Raw genomic sequence first — 19,710 nt, 5'->3', positions numbered from 1 at the left:
GATATACAAACTAATGAAATTAAATTTATGAAATGGTAGACCTCTCTCTCCACTTTACGCTAGATTAACTAATTAGCTAATCAACTAATAACAAATTAACTAATAACTAATTAATTAATTTACTAACCCCTCTCCTATAGCCCTCCCTTTATTAATTAAATAATTAATTTACTAATCCCCTTCCCTTAACTAATTAATTTACTAACCCCCCTTCCCTATAACCCCTCCCCTTAACTAACCCTATTCCTTATAACCCCCTTCCCCTTAACTAACCCTTTACTTATAATCCCCTACCCCTTCCTTATAACCCTTTATTCCCTAGTGGCCCAACCCCCTTCCCCTTAACTAACCCTGAGTAATAAGGGAGGAGTCACTACCCCTCCCCTTATTCCCTGGCAACTGCAGCTGCTAGGGAATAAGGGGAGGGGTAGTGAACCTTCCCCATCTCGTCGCCTCTCTTTCGACGCCCACTTTCGATGCCCATTCCCTCTCCTTTTTTCATCGTCCCATCCCTTCTCTTTCGTCGCAACACGTTGCGACGAAGATTTGGATGGAGCGACGGAAGTTTGGAGAGAATAAAGGGTGGGAAGAAGACGAAAGTTTGGAGAGATTAAGGGGTGGGAAGAAAGGGATTAAGGCGGCGGTGGTGGAGATTAAGGGGTGGGAAGAAATAGAAGGAGAGAGTAAAATTTCTACCTATTAGGATCATCGGTGTCGATGACGATGAATTAGGGGATGAGGAGATTAGGAAAAGAAGACGTGAGGAAAGTGAGAATAGAAATGAGGAGATTCAAATTTCGAGAGAGTTTAGGAGAAAATTTGCCTGGGAGATTCAAATTTGAAATATAAACTAAAAGTGCTGGAGGATTTGAATTTAAAATACAAATAAAAGATATGACATTCTCCTAAACAAAAAAACCCGACATTCTCCTAAACATTCTTTCATCCTTTCCTCATCGAAAACACATGACATTCTCTCGCATGACATTCTCTTTCCCAAGATCTCTTACTGACAATAGTACAGGAGTAAGAGATCTTTCCGACACTTTTTCTTTGTTGTATTTTTTAAAAGTACGACACTTCCTTCTCTGCTATTTCTACTTGGTTTTCCATCTCAATTTCTTCCAACCTCTTTCTCTCCCCTCCATCCCGCTCTAGAATGTCTGTCAATCAAAATTTCCATCAATGTTAATGTCACCGATCACCACAACATTGATTTCTCTAATCCCCGTTACTACATCGATTTATGTTCAAAAATTCCATCATTCCCCATCGCCATTGCCATCGCCATCACTAGCCTGCCATTGCCATCGCCACAGCCCACCATCGCCAAAATTTCCACCATCGCTCCACATCATCCAAAATTCCGTCACCGCCCGCCCGTCGATGCAATCGCCACCCGCTCGCGCCTTGCCTGCCGGCGCAATTTGTCACCGCCCACCTGCTGATGCAATTGCCACCCGCCCGTTGGTGCAATACCCACCCACGGACCGCCGCCCCCGGTGACAAATTGCACCGCTCGTGCCTCACCCGCACATAACAGGCCCGTGCACCGCCCACACCCCGCCTATGCACCACCCTTTGTAAAGGGAAGGGGTTTGGAAGAGGGTTTACAAACCCCCTTCCCTACCCCTTTCCTTATTTCTTGGCGGCCGTGGCTACTAGGGAATAAGGGAAGGGATCCTCATACCGTTTCGTCCTCATACCTTTCGTCACAATCTTTTTTGTTGCATCACGATCTTTACTTATGTCGTGACGGATCTTTTTGAGTCGCAATCTTTGCTTTCCTCATGCTTAATCCTTCAGTCATGATCTTTCCTACTTCCTCACACATCTATTTCCGTTCTCGTCCCATCCCTTTCCCGTTCCCTCTCTTTCGTTCATCCTTTCTCTCTCTTCTCTTCCTTTTTCCATCGATCCTTTCTCTCAATTTCAATTTCTTAAATATTTAAGAAAAGAAAACATGAATATAAATTCTCCATACCTGGCTAAGGTGGCTGAAGGTTTTGTAGATAAGATGTAGACTCGGTTTTGTAGGCTCCTTGATTCTTCCTCTTGCTCCTTCTTGCTCCAATTGATTGAGATAAGAATGAATGAAGAGAAGAAGACCTTTTTATACTTCTTTAGGGCAAATTAAGACTTTCCTTTTCTACCCCTCTGTGTTCTTTTTCCTTTTCTTTTCTTTCACTAGCCTTTTTCATTTTCCTTTCCTTTTACCCTTCTCTCTCTTTCATACTAAGCACAATTATTGTTCTTTATTAATTATACTTAATTATTTTCATAATAAACACACCTTTTTTAAAACTATTAACCTCACAAATAGTTTTCTATAGGCATCCTTTTCTTGATAATAAATATCCTACTAAGCATAAATGATTTCATAATAATTAGGCTCAATTATTTTCTTAATAAATAAAAGTTTTTTTAAATTACTAACCTCACAAATAATTTTCATGTAAATTGTTACTCAAAATTGGCTATCCCCATTGAATCACGCCTTTTTTAAAACCACTAACTTTACGAACTCTTAGGTGTGTTACCTAAAGTACTTATCGGATGGGCACGCCACTTTGCACCTAAGTCAATACCACATAGGTTGAGTGGCATGCAAAGTATTGTGTCCATCGGATAAGCTTTGCATTGTTGATCAAGCATTAAACACCGTTTTTTCCTCATTGTGGTGCACATTCTAAAAAAAACACGCTCTTAGGTGTGCTATCCGAACAAGTACTTATCGGATGGGCACGCCACTTTGCACCCAATTCAATACCATCTAGGTTGAGATGTGCGTAAAGTATTTTGTCCATCGGATATGCTTTGTATGGTCGATCAAGAATTAAACACCATTTTTGCCTCAATGTCATGCACAACCATATAAAAACATGGTCCTAGGTGTGTTATTCCAACAAGTACTTATCGGATGGGTGCACAACTCTGTAAGCATACCACCTAGGTTGAGATGCGTACAAAATATTTTGTCCATCGGATATGATTTGCATGGTCGATCACGCATTATACAATATTTTTCCCCTAGTGTTATGCACCATCATAAAAAAACATAGTCCTAGTTGTGTTATTTGAACAAGAACTTATCGTATGGATGCGCAACTTTCAACTCAAGTCCATACTATCTAGGTTGAGGTGCGTGCAAAGTATTATGCCCATTGCATATGGTTTGAATGGTCGATCAAGAATTAAACATCGTTTTTGCCTTAGTGTCATGCACAACCATATAAAAACATGATCCTAGGTGTGTTATTTCACCATGTACTGATTGGATAGGTGCTCCACTTTGCAAGCATGTAAATACCACCTAGGTTGAGGCACATGCAAAGTATTGTGCCCATTGGATAGGATTTTTAGTGTCAATCAAGCATTAAACACCGTTTTTGCCTCAATGTCATGCACAACCATATAAAAACATGGTCCTAGGTGTGTTATTCCAACAAGTACTTATCGGATGGGTGTATCAATTTGTAAGAATGTAAATAACACCTAGTTTGAGATATGTGAAAAGTATTGTGTCCATCAGATATGATTTGCATGGTCGATCATGCATTATACACCGTTTCCCCCTACTGTTATGCACCACCATAAAAAAACATAGTCCTAGGTGTGTTATTCGAATAAGAACTTACCGTATGGGCATGAAACTTTGCACCCAAGCCCATACCATCTAGCTTGAGGTACGTGCAAAGTATCATGCGCATCCCATATGCTTTGAATGGTCGATCAAGAATTGAACATCATTTTTGCCTTGGTGTCATGCACACCCATATAAAAACATTGTCCTAGGTGTGTCATTCCAACATGTACTTATCAGATGGGCGATCCACTTTCAAGCATGTAAATACCACCTAGGTTGAGGTGCATGCAAAGTATTGTGCCCATCGGATACGATTTGCATGCTCGATCATGCATTATATACTGTTTTTCCCCTAGTGTTATGCACAACCATCAAAAAACGCGCTCACAAGTGTGTTATCTGAACAAGTACTAATGGGATGGCTGTGCCACTTTTCATGCAAGTAAATAATACCTAGGTTTATGTATGTCAAATTATTGTGCCCATTTGATATGCTTTGCATGGTTGATTCCCACATTCAACACTGTTTTTGCCTCACTGTGATGCAAATCCATCAAAAACATGCTCCTAGGTGTGTTATCCTTACAAGTACTATCAGATGGATGCGTCACTTTGCACCCAAGTCAATACCATCGAGGTTGAGATGCGTACAAATTATTGTGTCCATATGATATGATTTGCATGGTCGACCAAGCATTAAACTCTGCTTTTGTCTTAGTGTCATGCACAAGCATCCAAAAACCACTATCCTAGGTGTGTTATTCCAACAAGTACTTATCGGATTGGCGCACCACATTGCATGCAACTCAATAAAACCTAGGTTGAGGTGGGTGCAAAGTATTGTGCCCATCATATATGCTTTGCATGCTCGATCATGCATTATATACTGTTTTTCCCCTAGTGTTATGCACAACTGTCAAAAAATGTGCTCCTAGGTGTATTATCTGAACAAGTCCTTATGGGATGGGTGCGTCACTTTTCAAGCAAGTAAATACCACCTAGGTTGAGGTGCATGCAAAGTATTTTTTCCATTTGATATGCCGTGCATGGTCATTTTTTGCATTAAACAGTGTTTTTGTCTCACGGTGATGCACATCCGTAAAAAACATGCTCCTAGGTGTGTTATCCGAATAAGTACTTATCGGATGGGTGCGCCACTTTGCACCCAATTCAATACCATCTAGGTTGAGATGTGTGCAAAGTATTGTGTCCATCGGATATGCTTTGTATGGTTGATCAAGAATTAAACATTGTTTTTTCCTTAGCGTCATGCACAACCATATAAAAACATGGTCGTAGGTGTGTTATTCCAATAAGTACATATAGGATGTGAAGATAGTGGGAGAGAGGGAAGGAGTCTCACTCGGGGCTTTCTCACAATCACAATGGGGGAATACACACGAAGGTGAAGGCTGAAAACAGTTTTCCTCTTCTTAGTTGTGAAAGCCAAAAGAACTCAAGTACAAAGAAATAGAAGAACCCTATATGTGGGTCTCAAACCAAACTCAACTAACTAAGGTGGCATACTAACTGAGCCACGAACTAGTGTAGATAAGGATAGCTGTCATCCAGCTATTATTCGTGGGCGGTATACCAACCGCATCTCCAGCTAACAAGTCGGTGACATAAATGCACAACAGTCACCCTGGCATATCGCGAGTGGAGCTCGATATCTCAACACTCCCCCTCAAGCTCAATCCCAATTCCTGCACACCAAGCAGGTCTCTGAACTTGCGCAGCTTCTCTGCACCCAATGCTTTTGTGAAGATGTAAGCTACTTGATCCTCTGTGCTGACATAAACTAGATCAATAAGACCTAGTAACACTTTCTCACGCACATAGTCATAATGCACCTCAATGTGCTTTGTTCTAGCATGAAAGACTGGGTCCTTTGCCAAGTGTATACTGCTCATGTTGTCACAATAAATGACAACTGGCCCATCTGTAGACTAATGCATATCATAGAGTAGCTTATGCAACCAAGCTACCTCACATGCAGCCATTGCTGCACCCCTGTACTCAGCCTCTGTGCTTGACAAGGCAACTGTAGGCTGTTTCTTGCTGCTCCAAGTGACTGCAGCACTCCCAAAAGAGAACACATATCCACTGGTAGATCGTCTATCAGAAATACTACCAGCCCAATCAGCATCAGTGTATCCATGCAACTGTATCTGAACCCCAACCTCATAGAATAGTCCATACTGCAATGTGGACTTCACATACCTGAGTATGCGTCTAGCTGCATCCAAATGCGATTTCCTTGGAGCCTGCATAAACTGACTTACCAACCCAACAGCATAGCTCAAATCTAGCTTGGTAATAGTCATGTAAATCAAACTTCCTACTATGCGTCTGTACATAGTAGGGTCTTCCAAAAGCTCACCTGCATCTGCGCTCACCTTCACATTCTGCTCCAAAGGAACTGAAATAGGCTTATAACCTGTCATCCCATATTTGGACAGCATGTCCAGTCCATACTGCCTCTGCAAGAGCTGTATCCCACTTGGTGATCTAATCACCTCAATGCCCAAGAAATAACGCAGCTCTCCCAAATCCTTCATCTCAAACTTCTGCCTCAATAGCATTTTCACATGAAGGATATCTTCACCTCAATGCCCAAGAAATAACGCAGCTCTCCCAAATCCTTCATCTCAAACTTCTGCCTCAATAGCATTTTCACATGAAGGATATCTTCATCACTATCACCTGTGATGATCAAATCATCAACATAAATGACCAGCAGCATAATCCCTTTCTTTGTTTTTCTCACATAGAGTGAGAAATCTGCCTTGGAAATCTGAAAGCCAATAGTGACAAGATACTGTCCTATCTTGTCAGACCATGCTCTAGGTGCTTGCTTCAAGCCATACAAGGCTTTCTTCAACCTGCAAACAAACTCAGGATGAGTAGTATGAGCATAACCTGCTGGCTGCTCCATAAAGACCTCTTCTTGCAAATCACCATGCAAGAAGGCATTCTTTACATCCATCTGATGTAAAGACCATCCCTTTGATGCAGCCATAGCAATGGCTGCTCTTACGGTTGCCATCCTTGCAACCGGGCTGAAAGTTTCTTCATAATCAATGCCATATGTCTATGCATACCCCTTGACAACTAATCTTGCCTTGTATCTATTCACAGAACCATCTGCATTGTGCTTGATCTTATAAACCCACTTATAGCCAATTGCATTCTTGTCTTTAGGCAAAGGCACCAATTCCCATGTAGCATTAGCATCCAAGGCATCCATTTCTTCATCCATGGCTTTCTCCCATTTTTCATTTCCCATGGCTTGCTCAAAAGAAGTGGGTTCTGGTTCCTGTATCACTTTGACCATATAGGCATAGTGAATGGCTATAAATCCATCATATTTCAGCCTATCCACAGGATACCTAACCCTGGTAGACCTGCGCAAAATAGGCTCACTTCCAGGTGCTCTCAAAACATCCCTGGTCTTCCTTACTCCAGGTGTAACAACAGAAGGAATACCCAACTCATCATCAATGCTCTGTTCTGAGCCACTGGATTCACCATCCACATAAGAGTGACCTGCATTCACATCAAACATGGGCTAATCTACCTTCTCTTTTCCTTTTCGTGATACCTGCGTACCACTATCTGCATTGCTTTGAGGAGATTCTCCTGATCTCAATCTACCTATCCATGGCGAAGTATGTGAACCACTGCTAGACGACACTGTAGGTCCACTGATATTTTGTGATTGCTGCTGTGAATTCTGTGCAGCATTACCATTTTGTGCATCTACATCAATCATCACATTTGCTGGTTTATACCAGCTGCTCATCTCATAAAAAACAACATCTCTGCTCACTGTAAACTTACGAGTAGAAGGGTTATAGCATCTATACCCTTTCTGCTGCAAAGAATAACCAATAAAGACGCACTTCTCAGCTTTTGGATCCACAACTTGGACCTCAACTCATCTGGCACATGGACATAGGCAATGCAACCAAAAATTTTCAAATGAGAAATATCTGGTTTCCTACCAGTATACATCTCCTCTGGCATCATGCCATGTATTGCTGCAGTGGGAGTCCTGTTCATTATATAAACTGCTATAGCAACTGCTTCAGCCCAATAATAATCTGGTAGATCTTTTTCATTTAGCATAGCCCGAGATACCTCTCCAATATGCCTGTTTTTCCTTTCTGCAATTCCATTTTGCTGTGGGGTATGACTGCATGAATATTGCTGCTTTATACCATGCTCTTGCAAGAACCTTGCAAACTCATTTGAGAGGTACTCGCCCCCTCCATCTGACCTTAGGCATTTTATTTGCAGGCTTGTTTCTTTTTCAACCATAGCTTTGAAAGCTTTGAAGTGCCCAAACACTTCACTTTTCTTTTTCATAAAATACACCCAAAGTTTTCTGCTGAAGTCATCAATAAATGTGACAAAATAGTGACAGCCACCAATAGATGCAGCTTTAGTAGTCCACACATCAAAGTGGATTAATTCCAATGGCTTTTTACTCTCTTGAACATGCCTAGGAAAAGGTTTCCTTGCCTGTTTCCCAAATTGACAGGCTTCACAAACCTTGTGCATTTCTGCAACCTTGAATTTAGGCAATCCTACAACAATATTTTGGGCTTGCATTGATTTAAGTCGCTGTATATTAACATGACCAATGCGTTTGTGCCAGATATCAATATCTGCAACTACATCGGTCCCATGTGCAAACATTGCTGTACTCAATTCAGGCATGTCCGCATCCAACGTAAACATCCTGCCCTTCTTCTTTCCTTTTGCTATCAAGCGACCATTATTTTTCATATCCTCAACAAAGCATCCATGAGGATTGAATCTGACCTGCAAGCCCTGCTCAACCATTTGACCAACAGAAACCAGGTTCTTGGTGATGTTCGGGACATGAAATACATCAGACAAGTATTTCTTTTTCCCATCCTGCATAGACAAAGGAATTTTGCCAATCTGCACAATAGGATGTGCAGTATCATCACCAGTCTCCACAAATCCTGGTTTTTCCATTTTCCTTGCATCTTGCATCCATTCTGCATGACCTGTCATGTGGTTTGACGCACCTGAGTCATCTTTTTTAGATCAAAGAATGCTCTTTGAAGTTTTGTTGATGTTGATTTCTTGACAAAATGCCACACTCTCAATCTTCTTCTTCAAGTGCCAAGAAGACTATAAAGACAAAGTACAAGGTAAAGAAGACCCCAATTAAGAGGTTGTGGGAGAAGCCAACTGGTTATGATTATGCCAAACAATTAGGGTTTTTAGAATTCTTATCTTGCAATTTGCATCTATATGGTGAAGGTGATTTTTTTGTTCAGAAAGATTGACCTTTTGTAAAGGGATTATACACTGCCATTAATTTGGTAAGACCTTCGTAAATGGCTTCCAAACTAAAAATAGATAAGTTTGAAGGAGAGGGGTTCCATACTTGGCAAACAAAACTGAAGTTTATTATTATGAAAAAGGGAATATGGAAGGTAGCAAATGGCAAAGAAACTAAACCTACAAATAGAGAACGAGAAGCTTCATGGCTTCCAAAAGATGAAAAAGCTCTTGCTATAATTGCTCTTGGTCTGAGTGATTCCTTTATTCATCACATTGATAGATGTGAGACTGCTCTTGCTGCATGGACTCATCTTGAGCATGGGTTTGGAGCACAGGGAAGATGCTCTAAGTTTAGCTTGCTTATCAAGTGTTTTGACTTAAGATTGGATAGGGGGGAGACCATCTCTTCACATCTAAATTCAATGAAGAGCATTTTGACAGAGTTATCTGGCATCAAGTTTAATCTTGATGAAGATATTGTCATTGCCATCTTACTTAGAAGTCTCAATGAAGAATATGGCACTATTGTAACCACACTCACCAATATTCCAGAGATGAGTCTAGTAGAAATTGAAGCATCACTCTTGGAGGAGGAGAGAAAGATCAAACAAAGAAGTGATTACAAAGAAGGGGCATATTTGGCCAGAAGCAACTTAAGCAACTTCAAGGGAAAGAGCAAAATGAAATGTAACTTTTGTGGCAAACCTGGACACTTTGAAAAGGAATGTTATGCCAAAAAGAGATGTTCAGCCAATCTTGTTGAGGAAGCAGAAACTGAAGAAGAAGAAGAACCAAAGAATGTCAAAACTCAAGCTCTCATTGCTTACAACATCCAAGTCAAATCTGGCAAGGGTAAGGATCCATATGTTTTCTGAGTTATGTGTGTAATGAGGTCAATAATGGTTCTCTACCATGGATAGTCCATCCTTAAATGATTGTTAGTCTTTTAAGATTTTTCCTTGTTGGACTCATTGGGCTTTACATACATAGTCTTTGTCCATCTCCCAGTTGTAAACCAAGAATCCTATGAGTGAGTCATAGGTTGGGGCTGTGAGTGTTGTCACATGATAGTGGGCAAGCCATGGAGCATCCCATGTACTATTGCTAAGGGATGAGGTCATCAATTTGTGAGGGGGAATGAAGGGGCAAATTGATGTGTGTGTGTGTGTGCCTATGGGATTGGAGTCCTATGCAAGAAGTGTGTGAGTGTAGGTGTGCTAGAAGGTTCTAGTTAGGTGTGTCAGGTTGGTGTGATGAGTGAGTGATCATAGGAGGTGATTGATTGAGATAATTAGGGAGATGATTGTGGATCTAGGATCTACCTACATGGAGGCAGTTGCCTATATATGTAACCACTCTTGGAATAAAGATTTACACTTTGTGTCTCATTGTTTCTATATGGATTAACATATATTACTATTTTTGGAGCACATTTAAAGACTCTTCTATGCCTCTTGTCTATTTTAACCTTTAAAATTTTTGGGCCTTCAAGGGTGTTATAGTTTTCTACAACAAATTTTAAGTGCATTCTTTTGGATTAAGTTATATTAATAAGTCTTTAAGTGATTTTTCATGGATTTAAATTAATAACTCATGATTTTTTTAAAACGTGAATAGGATTGTTAAAAAGAAGAAGTACAAAAGTAGGATTTAATCGAAGTTTTTGCATTAGTAGTGCACCTTTATAGAGATAGATTGCAAAATTTATTGTGTGGAAATGATAGTGCCAAAAAGTGAACTTTTGATTCTCGAATGATATTTTCATAAAGTAAACTTTTCAATTGGGAAGGATTTTTGGGATTAGTCCAAGAGTAGACATATGAGTCCAAAATTAATGAAATAAGTGCCCCATGTGGTGTGTGTGGGTTCAATCCTTCGTATCTGTAGAAAATAGTGCTGGCAATAGTGCCATGAAAGAAAAAATCCTCTCGCCCCCTCCCCCCCCCTCTCTCTCTTTCTCTCTCTCTCTCTCTCTCTCTCTCTCTCTCTCTCTCTCTCTCTCTCTCTCTCTTTCTCTCTTTCTCTCTGTCTTTGTGTGTGTGTGTGTGTGTGTGTGTGTGTGTGGATTCCAAGATCTACATTTGAAGACCCCATGACGGCCCTACCTTGTGGCTTAATGTTAAAAATTTCTTCTTCTTCTTCCTCTCTTTGTGTCTCTGTCTCTATCTTTGTTTGTCAGCCTCTCTCTCTCTCTCTATCTCTGTCTCTATCTATCTGTATGTCTCTCTCTCTCTCTCTCTAGGAAAAACAAAGAATGTACCAACCTGCATGATGTTTAGCCAAAGAGGATGAGGACGACGCAGCTCCAAAGGTGGGCGGAGAAGTGCAGTAGTGCAGCCTCACTATCAGTGGAGGGTAGATTCAGAACAGTTCATGTGGGCACCGGCTCCACAAGTGGATCGACTATAGCATGCAAGTCAATGGTCTAGAGGGAGGTGTGATGGAACAGGGCATTGAAAGGGGGGTGCTATCAGAATGCAGAGACTTAATGGAATAGAGCGACAAAAGACTGCTAATGATAAGACTTTGGAAGGATCGTTCCCCCCCAAAATGTATTGACTTTTAAAATGATTGATATGTCTCTCTTTCTCTCTCTATATATATATATCTATCTCTCTCTCTCTCTCTCTATATATATATATATATATCATACTCTCTCTCTCTCTCTCTCTAGACTCAATGATTGACCCTTAGAAAACTTAAGGGAATATTAAAGGATTAATTATACAAGTCCCTAAAAAATATACAGTTATCTTGATTTATAACTAAAATATGTAAAATATATCCCTTAAAATTAAAGGCAACCTTCAAATGCCATCGGGATTTTTATATTTCAACCGTGAATTTTATACTATGATTCTATTTTTGTGAGCACTTGTGATGCTCAAAAAAACATTTTCTTGAGGCTTTTGAATTGTTAATATGCCACTTTCAATGTTGTGGTGAGAGAAGGTACACTAAGGTAATAAACACCAAGCTAGGTGATTTGCCTTGACTGGTGTGATGCCAAAAATTGATATTTTTTATTTGGCATTCGTATTGTTTTTCTCTATGTTTGATAAGGGTTTGAGTATCAAGTGATAGCCTAGTGGCTCTCACTTATTTCTACTTTCTAAGATATTGTATGGGATTGAGAGGGTGAGTGGAATGGATCATTGTAAATACCATAGGTATGAATTATAAATACCTTGGTATGGGGTGAGAGTTATTTGTGTATGGGATATTATGGGGTTTTTAGAAAACAGGAAGAGTGAGTCATATAAAGAGGTGGGCTCATGTCCATGTGTTCCAATAATATAAGAGAGGCCACATGCCAAGCGTGTGGAAGGCATGTGGAGGAGTGTGGAGTCAAGAGGAATCCTTCTAGAATTCCTATGTGGAATAAGGAGGATGTGGACATATGGAAAAGAGAGGGTCCCTATGGGCTCCATGTGGGGAGACTCTTGACTTTCTCAATATTTTAAGATTCTTGAGCATCTTTTGATGGGACACATGGCAAGAGTAGCCAAAAAGGACATGGATGGTGACATACGGGCTTATGTGATTGATGGGGAAAGGAATCTACAGGCAACAATTATAAATGGGTGAAGGAGGGTGACAAAATCTCTATAAAAGGAGCCCTCCTCTCCCTTGTTCATCATCTCTTCTACCATTAGGCCTCATGTTGCTGTAGCTCTAGTCTCCTCAAGCCTCTTCCATGAGCCTTCTCTCCCTCTTGTAGATATTCTCTTATGTAGACTCTTGAGTCTATCTCTCTCTAGTTTATTCTCTCTCTATGAGTAGTCTTGGAGCTTCTGCTCCCTCTTGTACGTATGAAACCTCTTCTTCTCCCTTGGGTTTGTAGTATTTTGAGTTTCATTGGAGTGGAGTCTCACTCTATTGGTAATAAAGGTCACTTCAGGTTCTCTCTCTTGATTGTCTCTTCCCTTTTTCCATTGGTTTCTCGTGCCTTTGTGTTTTCTGATGTGATAAAAAAGATGCCTAGAAGAACTCCGTTAGAAGAGATTGCAGCCTATTCAAGAGAACTAGAAGATTGTGAAGTTGTGCTCAAGCTATTCGCACAGTCATCATGATCATATCCTTTATGTTTGCACTCTTGAATATGTTGGTGAATCGAGAATGCCGGTAGTAGGCACAATGATAGATAGGGGATTGTTTCATGCATTGGCAACTTGGTGTGAAGAAGAGTTGAGTCTTTGGGTAGTTTTTGACTATAACAGTGGAGTGGTAATTCTCAATGCTTTCAACTTCTTTTGCTATGAAAATGATGAAGAGTACAATATCTTGAAGCTGTTATGTGCACTTCCAATTGTGACAAGGGTGATTCTTGAATGCATGTATACACAATGTTTTCATGGTGCTGGTTGGTCACTTATTTTTGAAGATTTTGTTGAGGATCACATTGTGGAGGGTTTTGAACAAGTGGTTATACATAATAAGTTGGTCTTGGTATACTAAGGCTATATGGGATCTTGTTTGGGATATTATTTGGCTCTTGGTGTTTCCTTTTTGTGTTTCATCACGGTGAAGATTCCAGTGTTTTGAGGGACCCAAGGGGAAGACCTGGAGTCTTATCTTTGGGATTTTGTTCGAGGATGCCGGCTTTTTGGATACTCCATGAAGGATCGGGTGGAGATTTTTCCTGATTTTCTTGAAGGTGTAGCCTTGAGTTGGTATGAGGCCTTGCTGGACTCTACCAAGGAGGACTGGGACCAAGTGGTGGCTGTAATGAAGCAGAGATTTGGGGTAGTGGAGTCGCCAAATGCTTTGATGTTGCAGTTGGATCGGTTCTATCAAGGAGAGGATGAGATGGTCTCTGCGTTGGCCATCCGATATGAAACTTTATGGACAGGGCAATTTTTTAATGTTTCTTTAGGGGGTTTCCTTCCAGAGGCATGCATATAGCATTTTTGCAAATTGTATGCATTTCATCCTGAGAACATTTGCCAAAATTGGCCAAGTGGGCTTTTTAAAAGGCAATCCTTTACATTTCATGCAAAGTCCTTGGCAAATTATTGATACTATTTTTGGAAACCTTTGATTTCATAATCCACATTAAAATTGTTTAAAATAAATGCACATAATGCAAATATAATTTTACCACAATGAGATTTAGTGTCGTTGCAAATTAACATCACCAAAGAGTATATATTAGATTTCCATTTGTATTTACAATGTTTTGGTATACTGAAGTCATTACAACATGATATCAATGAGCATGATTTCATCTACAATATATTTGCTTGCTTTGCCTCCTTCACTTTGTCCAATATTATAGCTCTTTGCTAGGGTGCCAAGATAATCAATTGTGTGAAAGTCTCCACAACTTGAGCAGCATCATAAAAACCTAGCCCCCATAGTAGTAGCCACAAAGCCTTCCTATCAATCTTTTCCCAAAACTTAAAAGAGCGAGATCTCATCTCACCAAAATGCACTTATGGGCTGATGGAGGTAAGGGCACAATGGACACCAACTTTGAAAGTGCCTTGCATCTAATCAGCCCCTCCTTTCCATGAGGTGAGCATAAGGAATGCATGCAAACTAGGCTATGACGCTTGAACATCCCCATGTAGTGTAGAAGTGCAGAGTGCGCACCAATGCTATCACCTCAACCCCCATATCGCATTACAAAATCATTAACTTCAATAACATCATGAAAATTAATAGGGGGGCTATGAGAGAAAAAATAGCATTAATTCGTTTAGGAGAGCTAAGAGGGGTGAAAAGGAAGGCTCAATTAACGTAAAGTAGATGCAAAATTAACGATGTTTTTGGAAACCTCCCACAATTATATATTGCCCTCTGCCACTCCGTCCTCCTGCCCTCCACCTCCGCCACTCCGTCCTCCTGCCCTCCACCTCTGCCACTCCATCCTCCTGCGCTCTACCTTACATGCTTCCCTCCACCACTCCATCCTCCTGTGCTCCGCCATGCACCATTGTCCTCCACTATGAGTTCTCCTGAGTACGGGATGAGGTACTCACTCTTGCTCCTTCTGATCACTCTACACCTGCCCTCCTTCCTCGCTGTGTCTTATGTGTCAACAACACCATCGGTCATGCCTTTCTCCTTGCATCCTTTCTCTCTCAACCCCAGCAGGTCCTTCCCACCCCCCTTCCTGCCTGCTGTATGGAAACATTTGCACTACCTTCCCCACTATCTCGTTTATCTCTTTTTGCAACTTGCACACTTGCCTATCTGATTTGTGACCTATGGAAAATGATAAGGAGGTGGACATGGGAGAATGAAGGACGAAGGAGCGGGAGCTCCAGCAAGATCTACTGAGAGAAAGTGAAGACTTTGGGAGGAAGAAAGGTACCTAGAGGAGAAAAACTACAGATTGATAGAGGGAGAGGTGGCGGCAAGGTGCAGAGGAGGTGGAGATTGAGAGAGGGGATGGCGACAATGAGGTGTAGGGGAGGTGAGGTGGGTGATGAGAGGGGGAGGGGCAGGCGAGGTGCTAGATTACTTATTGTTAGATTAATTAGGTTAATAATAGGGAGTTTGACATAGGTTAAATTGTTAATTAGATTAGCAACTATTTTTTTAGAGAATTTTGCAAACAATGTAATTTCTGTAGATGCAATGCACTTTCTGAATGCACACACCATTCAAACACAAAATTATCAACTTGCTGGAACAAATTCCATGAAAATCCGATGCATAAGTGTGTAGATAATGAATTTTTAAGATTAGGAGACCCATTAGAAGCAATAAGCGGATCAGTAATCTTTTTTTAAAATCTCTAAATTAAAAACATTGAATCATCAATATTAACAAAATGTCATTAGCTTACAGTTTGTCTTGCATTTATTTAGTCATAACCCTCTGCACAAATATTGATGGAGTTTTTGCTCTCATCAATGTTCATAGGTAGTGCTGATGATGAGGATGCCACACTGCTCTCAATCCTCTAATGTTTCTTTTGCCTCTCCATTGATAGTTTTACCCGGATCTCATGGAACTCCATATTTATGAATTCTGCGTGATTTGAGTCATGCATTATCTCCCATATAGTTAAGATTGGATGTTGTGTTGGCAGGTGGCAAATTTATGCATCTATTAAGTCCTTCCTTCAGAAAGCTCAAGTCAATACTACTCTCCAAGCGAAGAGTGCCCCTATTGCTTGATCCTTCCTCAGCTTCTTCACATATTGAATACCAATGAGAAAAGTATTTTCAATCAAAACATATGAAAGGGTTTGCAATAAAGCCTCTTTTGTCATACCCTCCTTCACTTCTTCCTCTGCTTCCTCTTCTTCCCCTTCATCATAGTGGGGTGTCCCTTACAATTAGCATGCATCGTGTAGTTTGCATCCTTTGCTTTATTGTTATACTACCAACTACCAAGCACCATGCCATAGGGGAATCACAACAATGGAGCCATGAGAGGGTTTTAAAAATGGCTTTTCAGATTATGATGAGAAGAAGAAAAGGTAATTATGGTGAGAGATGAAGGGTTCAAGGGTTGGAAATTGGTTATGGGGAGACCAAGAAGGATTCAAGGGTTAGAAAGTGATTATGGCGAGAAGGAGGATTTAGTGGTTGGAAAGTGAGTCTCATGGGGTTCACCTCATAAAATTTTAGTGTACCATGTGCATTCAAAAGGAGGGGTATTTTAATTAGACTTTTCAAAAAAATTTAAAAAGATTACAATAACAAGAGGGGTTTTAAAATTCAATACTAGAAAAAAATCACTTAGTCCATTAGTAAAGAGGGGTGTATGAATTAGGAGAAAATTTTAGTTGAGGGGTTTTTTTAATACCATTTGAATGCACATGATACATAGGGTTTCTTAGTAGTGCACCCCCTAAGGGTATGGTTTGGGGGAAGGTTTCACGTCATCTTTGGAACTTTTGAAAAATTTCAAGTTTTTTAAAGAATGGTACCCACGAGATACTTTTTGGAAATGGGGACCACCTTGGGGTATAAAGACGGTGGACTTCTTGTAAGTGGGATGCCCCTCCACATGGGAGCCACCAAACCCTAGGGAGATGTGCTTTTTTGCACTCATATGGGGGTGATGGGACTGTCTATAGGCCTTCTTAGTTCTTAATCCATTTTGCAAATCCACTCCTTATGAGGCTCGTTTTTAGTCCAAAATTCCCTATTGAAAATAGAAAGAGATCAATCATAACTTATTTGGCAACATCTAGGGGTCTTATATCACAAAGAGGTATTTTCGTTATGCTCTGCAAAATACACCATGGGAAATATAGGGAAAATACATGGGAAATAGGAATAACGTAAAACTAGGGTGCGAACCATTGATGTAACACTTATGTTACATTTCTTGATAGAGAGCCTTGGATTGTTATGTTATAAGTTAGAAATATGCTCTTCCAAGGGAAGAGCATCCAAACAAAGTGAATGATATTCAATCATTCATAAGGCTTGCCCAAGATAAAAAAAGTAAACAAAAAGGAATCCATTGAAAATGGTGTGAAGGAAGAGGAGATAAAGGGGGGAGAGAGAGAGAGAGAGAGAGAGAGAGAGGTGAGAGAGAGAGAGAGAAAGTCAACCACTTTAAAGTCTACATTTAAGTCCGATGAAGAAGAGCCAATAGCAAAAATGCACTTCCAAAAATTCAAGAAATTCAAGAAATGCCTAATTTCTGCTTTGCCAAAATCTCATAGTTGCTAAGGCTACCCGGAGGGCAGACCAAAAAGCATCCTTATTCCCCCTTTTTCCCAAAAAGCATCCTTATTCCCGGGAGGTCACACCATTTGATGCTTATTCCCTCTTTTTCCCGGGAGGTCACACCATTTGAAGGCGACAGTTTCTCTAACATGGGCGGTGATGTCCGAGACAATATGGTGCCGTGTTCAACTAGAAAGATGGCTGTAACGTGCACCGTTCTACCCAAGACATAGAAGATATATACGTTTCATCAACATCCTCCTCCATTCAAATTTGATCTGCACCATCTCTACCACCGGCTATGGCGCAGTCACCAGCCCCCCTGCCTCCCTCCGCCTTTGTAACCTATACCAACACCTTGCCCTCTCAATTCCTCCTTCCTGAATCCTGTTTCCCAAGCTTCGATGCTTCTCTGCCGCACGTCCTTCCTGTATTCGACCTCTCCATTCTTCATGATTGCAATACTCCGGAAGAAAGGCGTCAGCTCGCCAAGTGGCTGAGCACCGTCTGTAAAGAGTGCGGTTTTTTCCAGCTAATTAACCACGGCGTGCCGCCCGAGATCATGAAAAGTATGGAATCGATTGGCCGTAGCTTCTTTGAACTGCCCTCCAGCACAAAAGAGAAGGCTAGTGGTTATGAAAGGAAATTCGACCCCTCACCATTGGCGCAGTGGTGGCTCGAGGGTGTTAATCTATCGGCAGCTCCGGAGATCTATCATTCCACATTAATCGACATAATCTGGCCGGAGGGAAACAACGAAGTCAGGTAATTGAGAATCTGAGGCACACTATTGCAGTTAAAGTATCAGCATGTGCGTTCATGTGTGACAACGGCTGTGGATTGCAGCAAATGCTTCGAGAAGTATGTAAGTTCGATGAATGAACTTGGACAAACGATTCTAGAGATGTTAATGGAAGGACTGGACCTGGAACCGAGTTCTGTGACCCAATATATAAAAAATCATTCATCAGGGATTCGTTATAACCATTATCCTCCATGCTCGCAAGAGTCGCAACGTGCATCGCTGCCAATAGGTCATGCCCCACACACGGATCCCGATGCCCTTACACTGCTCTACCAAGACGAAGTAGGAGGTCTTCAGGTACGCACAAAGGGTGGCGTGTGGACAGCAGTGAAGCCGAGAGCGGATGCTTTGGTAGTGAATTTGGGTGACGTCATGAAGGTTAGCAGCCTTAATATTACAATGGGTGAATCCTCAATAATTCTCTATGTTGTTAAGTTGAAATGCATGGATGACAATAGGTGAATCCTCAATAATTCTCCTTACTCTTAAGTTAAAATGCGTGGATGACGGAGCCGGTTGTGGTGATATGGATGCAGGCATGGTCGAACGGTGAGTATCAATCTACTGAGCATCGAGTGGAGCTAAACTCAAGCAAAGAAAGGCTATCGTTGGGATTCTTCTATCAGCCTACAGTGGACACGATCATCAAGCCCGTGGAGCAGCTAGTAGACGCCCAGCACCCCTCCCGGTTCAAGCCTTTCCACTTCGGAGAGTTCAAGCGCTTCAGAGCCACATTAAACAAAGAAAGAACGGAAGCCCTCAATATCTTTGCAGGGACAACTAGCAGAGAGTTATAACGTTCTGATGATCTCCATGTTGGACATACATACAGAATATATAGCCCTTAATGCATGAGGAACTAGTTGATGGGTTGTTTAGTGAACGGGAACATTAAGTCTAAGCATATTGAGGTTGCCCTATGAGACTGTTCACATCAATACTTGATTTTGTGGACTTTAAGCGCATGATCTTAATCGTACTTTTATCTCTCTTATTTAAGAGTCTTTAGGTCTAGGGGGTTTGTAAATACCATTATATGGGCCAAGGTCATGGCTATAGCATGCGCTCTCTCTCTCTCTGTCTCTCTCTCTCTCTCCATCAACGTAGAGATTCAAAGTTTGCTTCCGTTTTTTTAATAAAAAGTTTCCTTTCGTTTATGGTCACCATAAGTCAAATTGTTTCATGTTTTTTGCCATTCTAAATTCTCATGTGCATGAGTTCTTGCTTTTGTTGAGATACATAATCATATATGCTTTGTTTCATCATGTTTGTGCCATCTAATTCACTATCATCCCGATAGTTATTGCCTTTTTTTTTGTCAGTTTCTATTTTCCTCACTAGCTTAATCTTCTGGA

At 40.9% G+C, this 19,710-nt stretch overlaps 1 protein-coding gene across 1 annotated transcript; it reads left to right on the top strand.

The window, feature by feature from the left end:
• Positions 1–17,837: 17,837 nt before the first annotated feature.
• On the top strand, positions 17,838–19,407 carry LOC147887355 (gibberellin 20 oxidase 1-B-like). Its single transcript, XM_087394733.1, has 3 exons — positions 17,838–18,315; positions 18,397–18,733; positions 18,892–19,407. Exons 1-3 carry the CDS (start codon positions 17,852–17,854, stop codon positions 19,150–19,152), a joined length of 1,062 nt encoding a protein of 353 aa, XP_087250859.1. The 5' UTR covers positions 17,838–17,851; the 3' UTR covers positions 19,153–19,407.
• Positions 19,408–19,710: the final 303 nt, after the last annotated feature.

This window comes from Dipteris shenzhenensis, chromosome 23, assembly GCF_047967505.1.
Source record: "Dipteris shenzhenensis isolate YYH24624 ecotype China chromosome 23, Dip_SZ_1.0, whole genome shotgun sequence".
NCBI classification, from domain to species: domain Eukaryota; kingdom Viridiplantae; phylum Streptophyta; class Polypodiopsida; order Gleicheniales; family Dipteridaceae; genus Dipteris; species Dipteris shenzhenensis.
The sequence above is the reverse complement of the archived record's forward strand: the minus strand, read 5'-3'. Positions and strand labels throughout refer to the sequence as shown.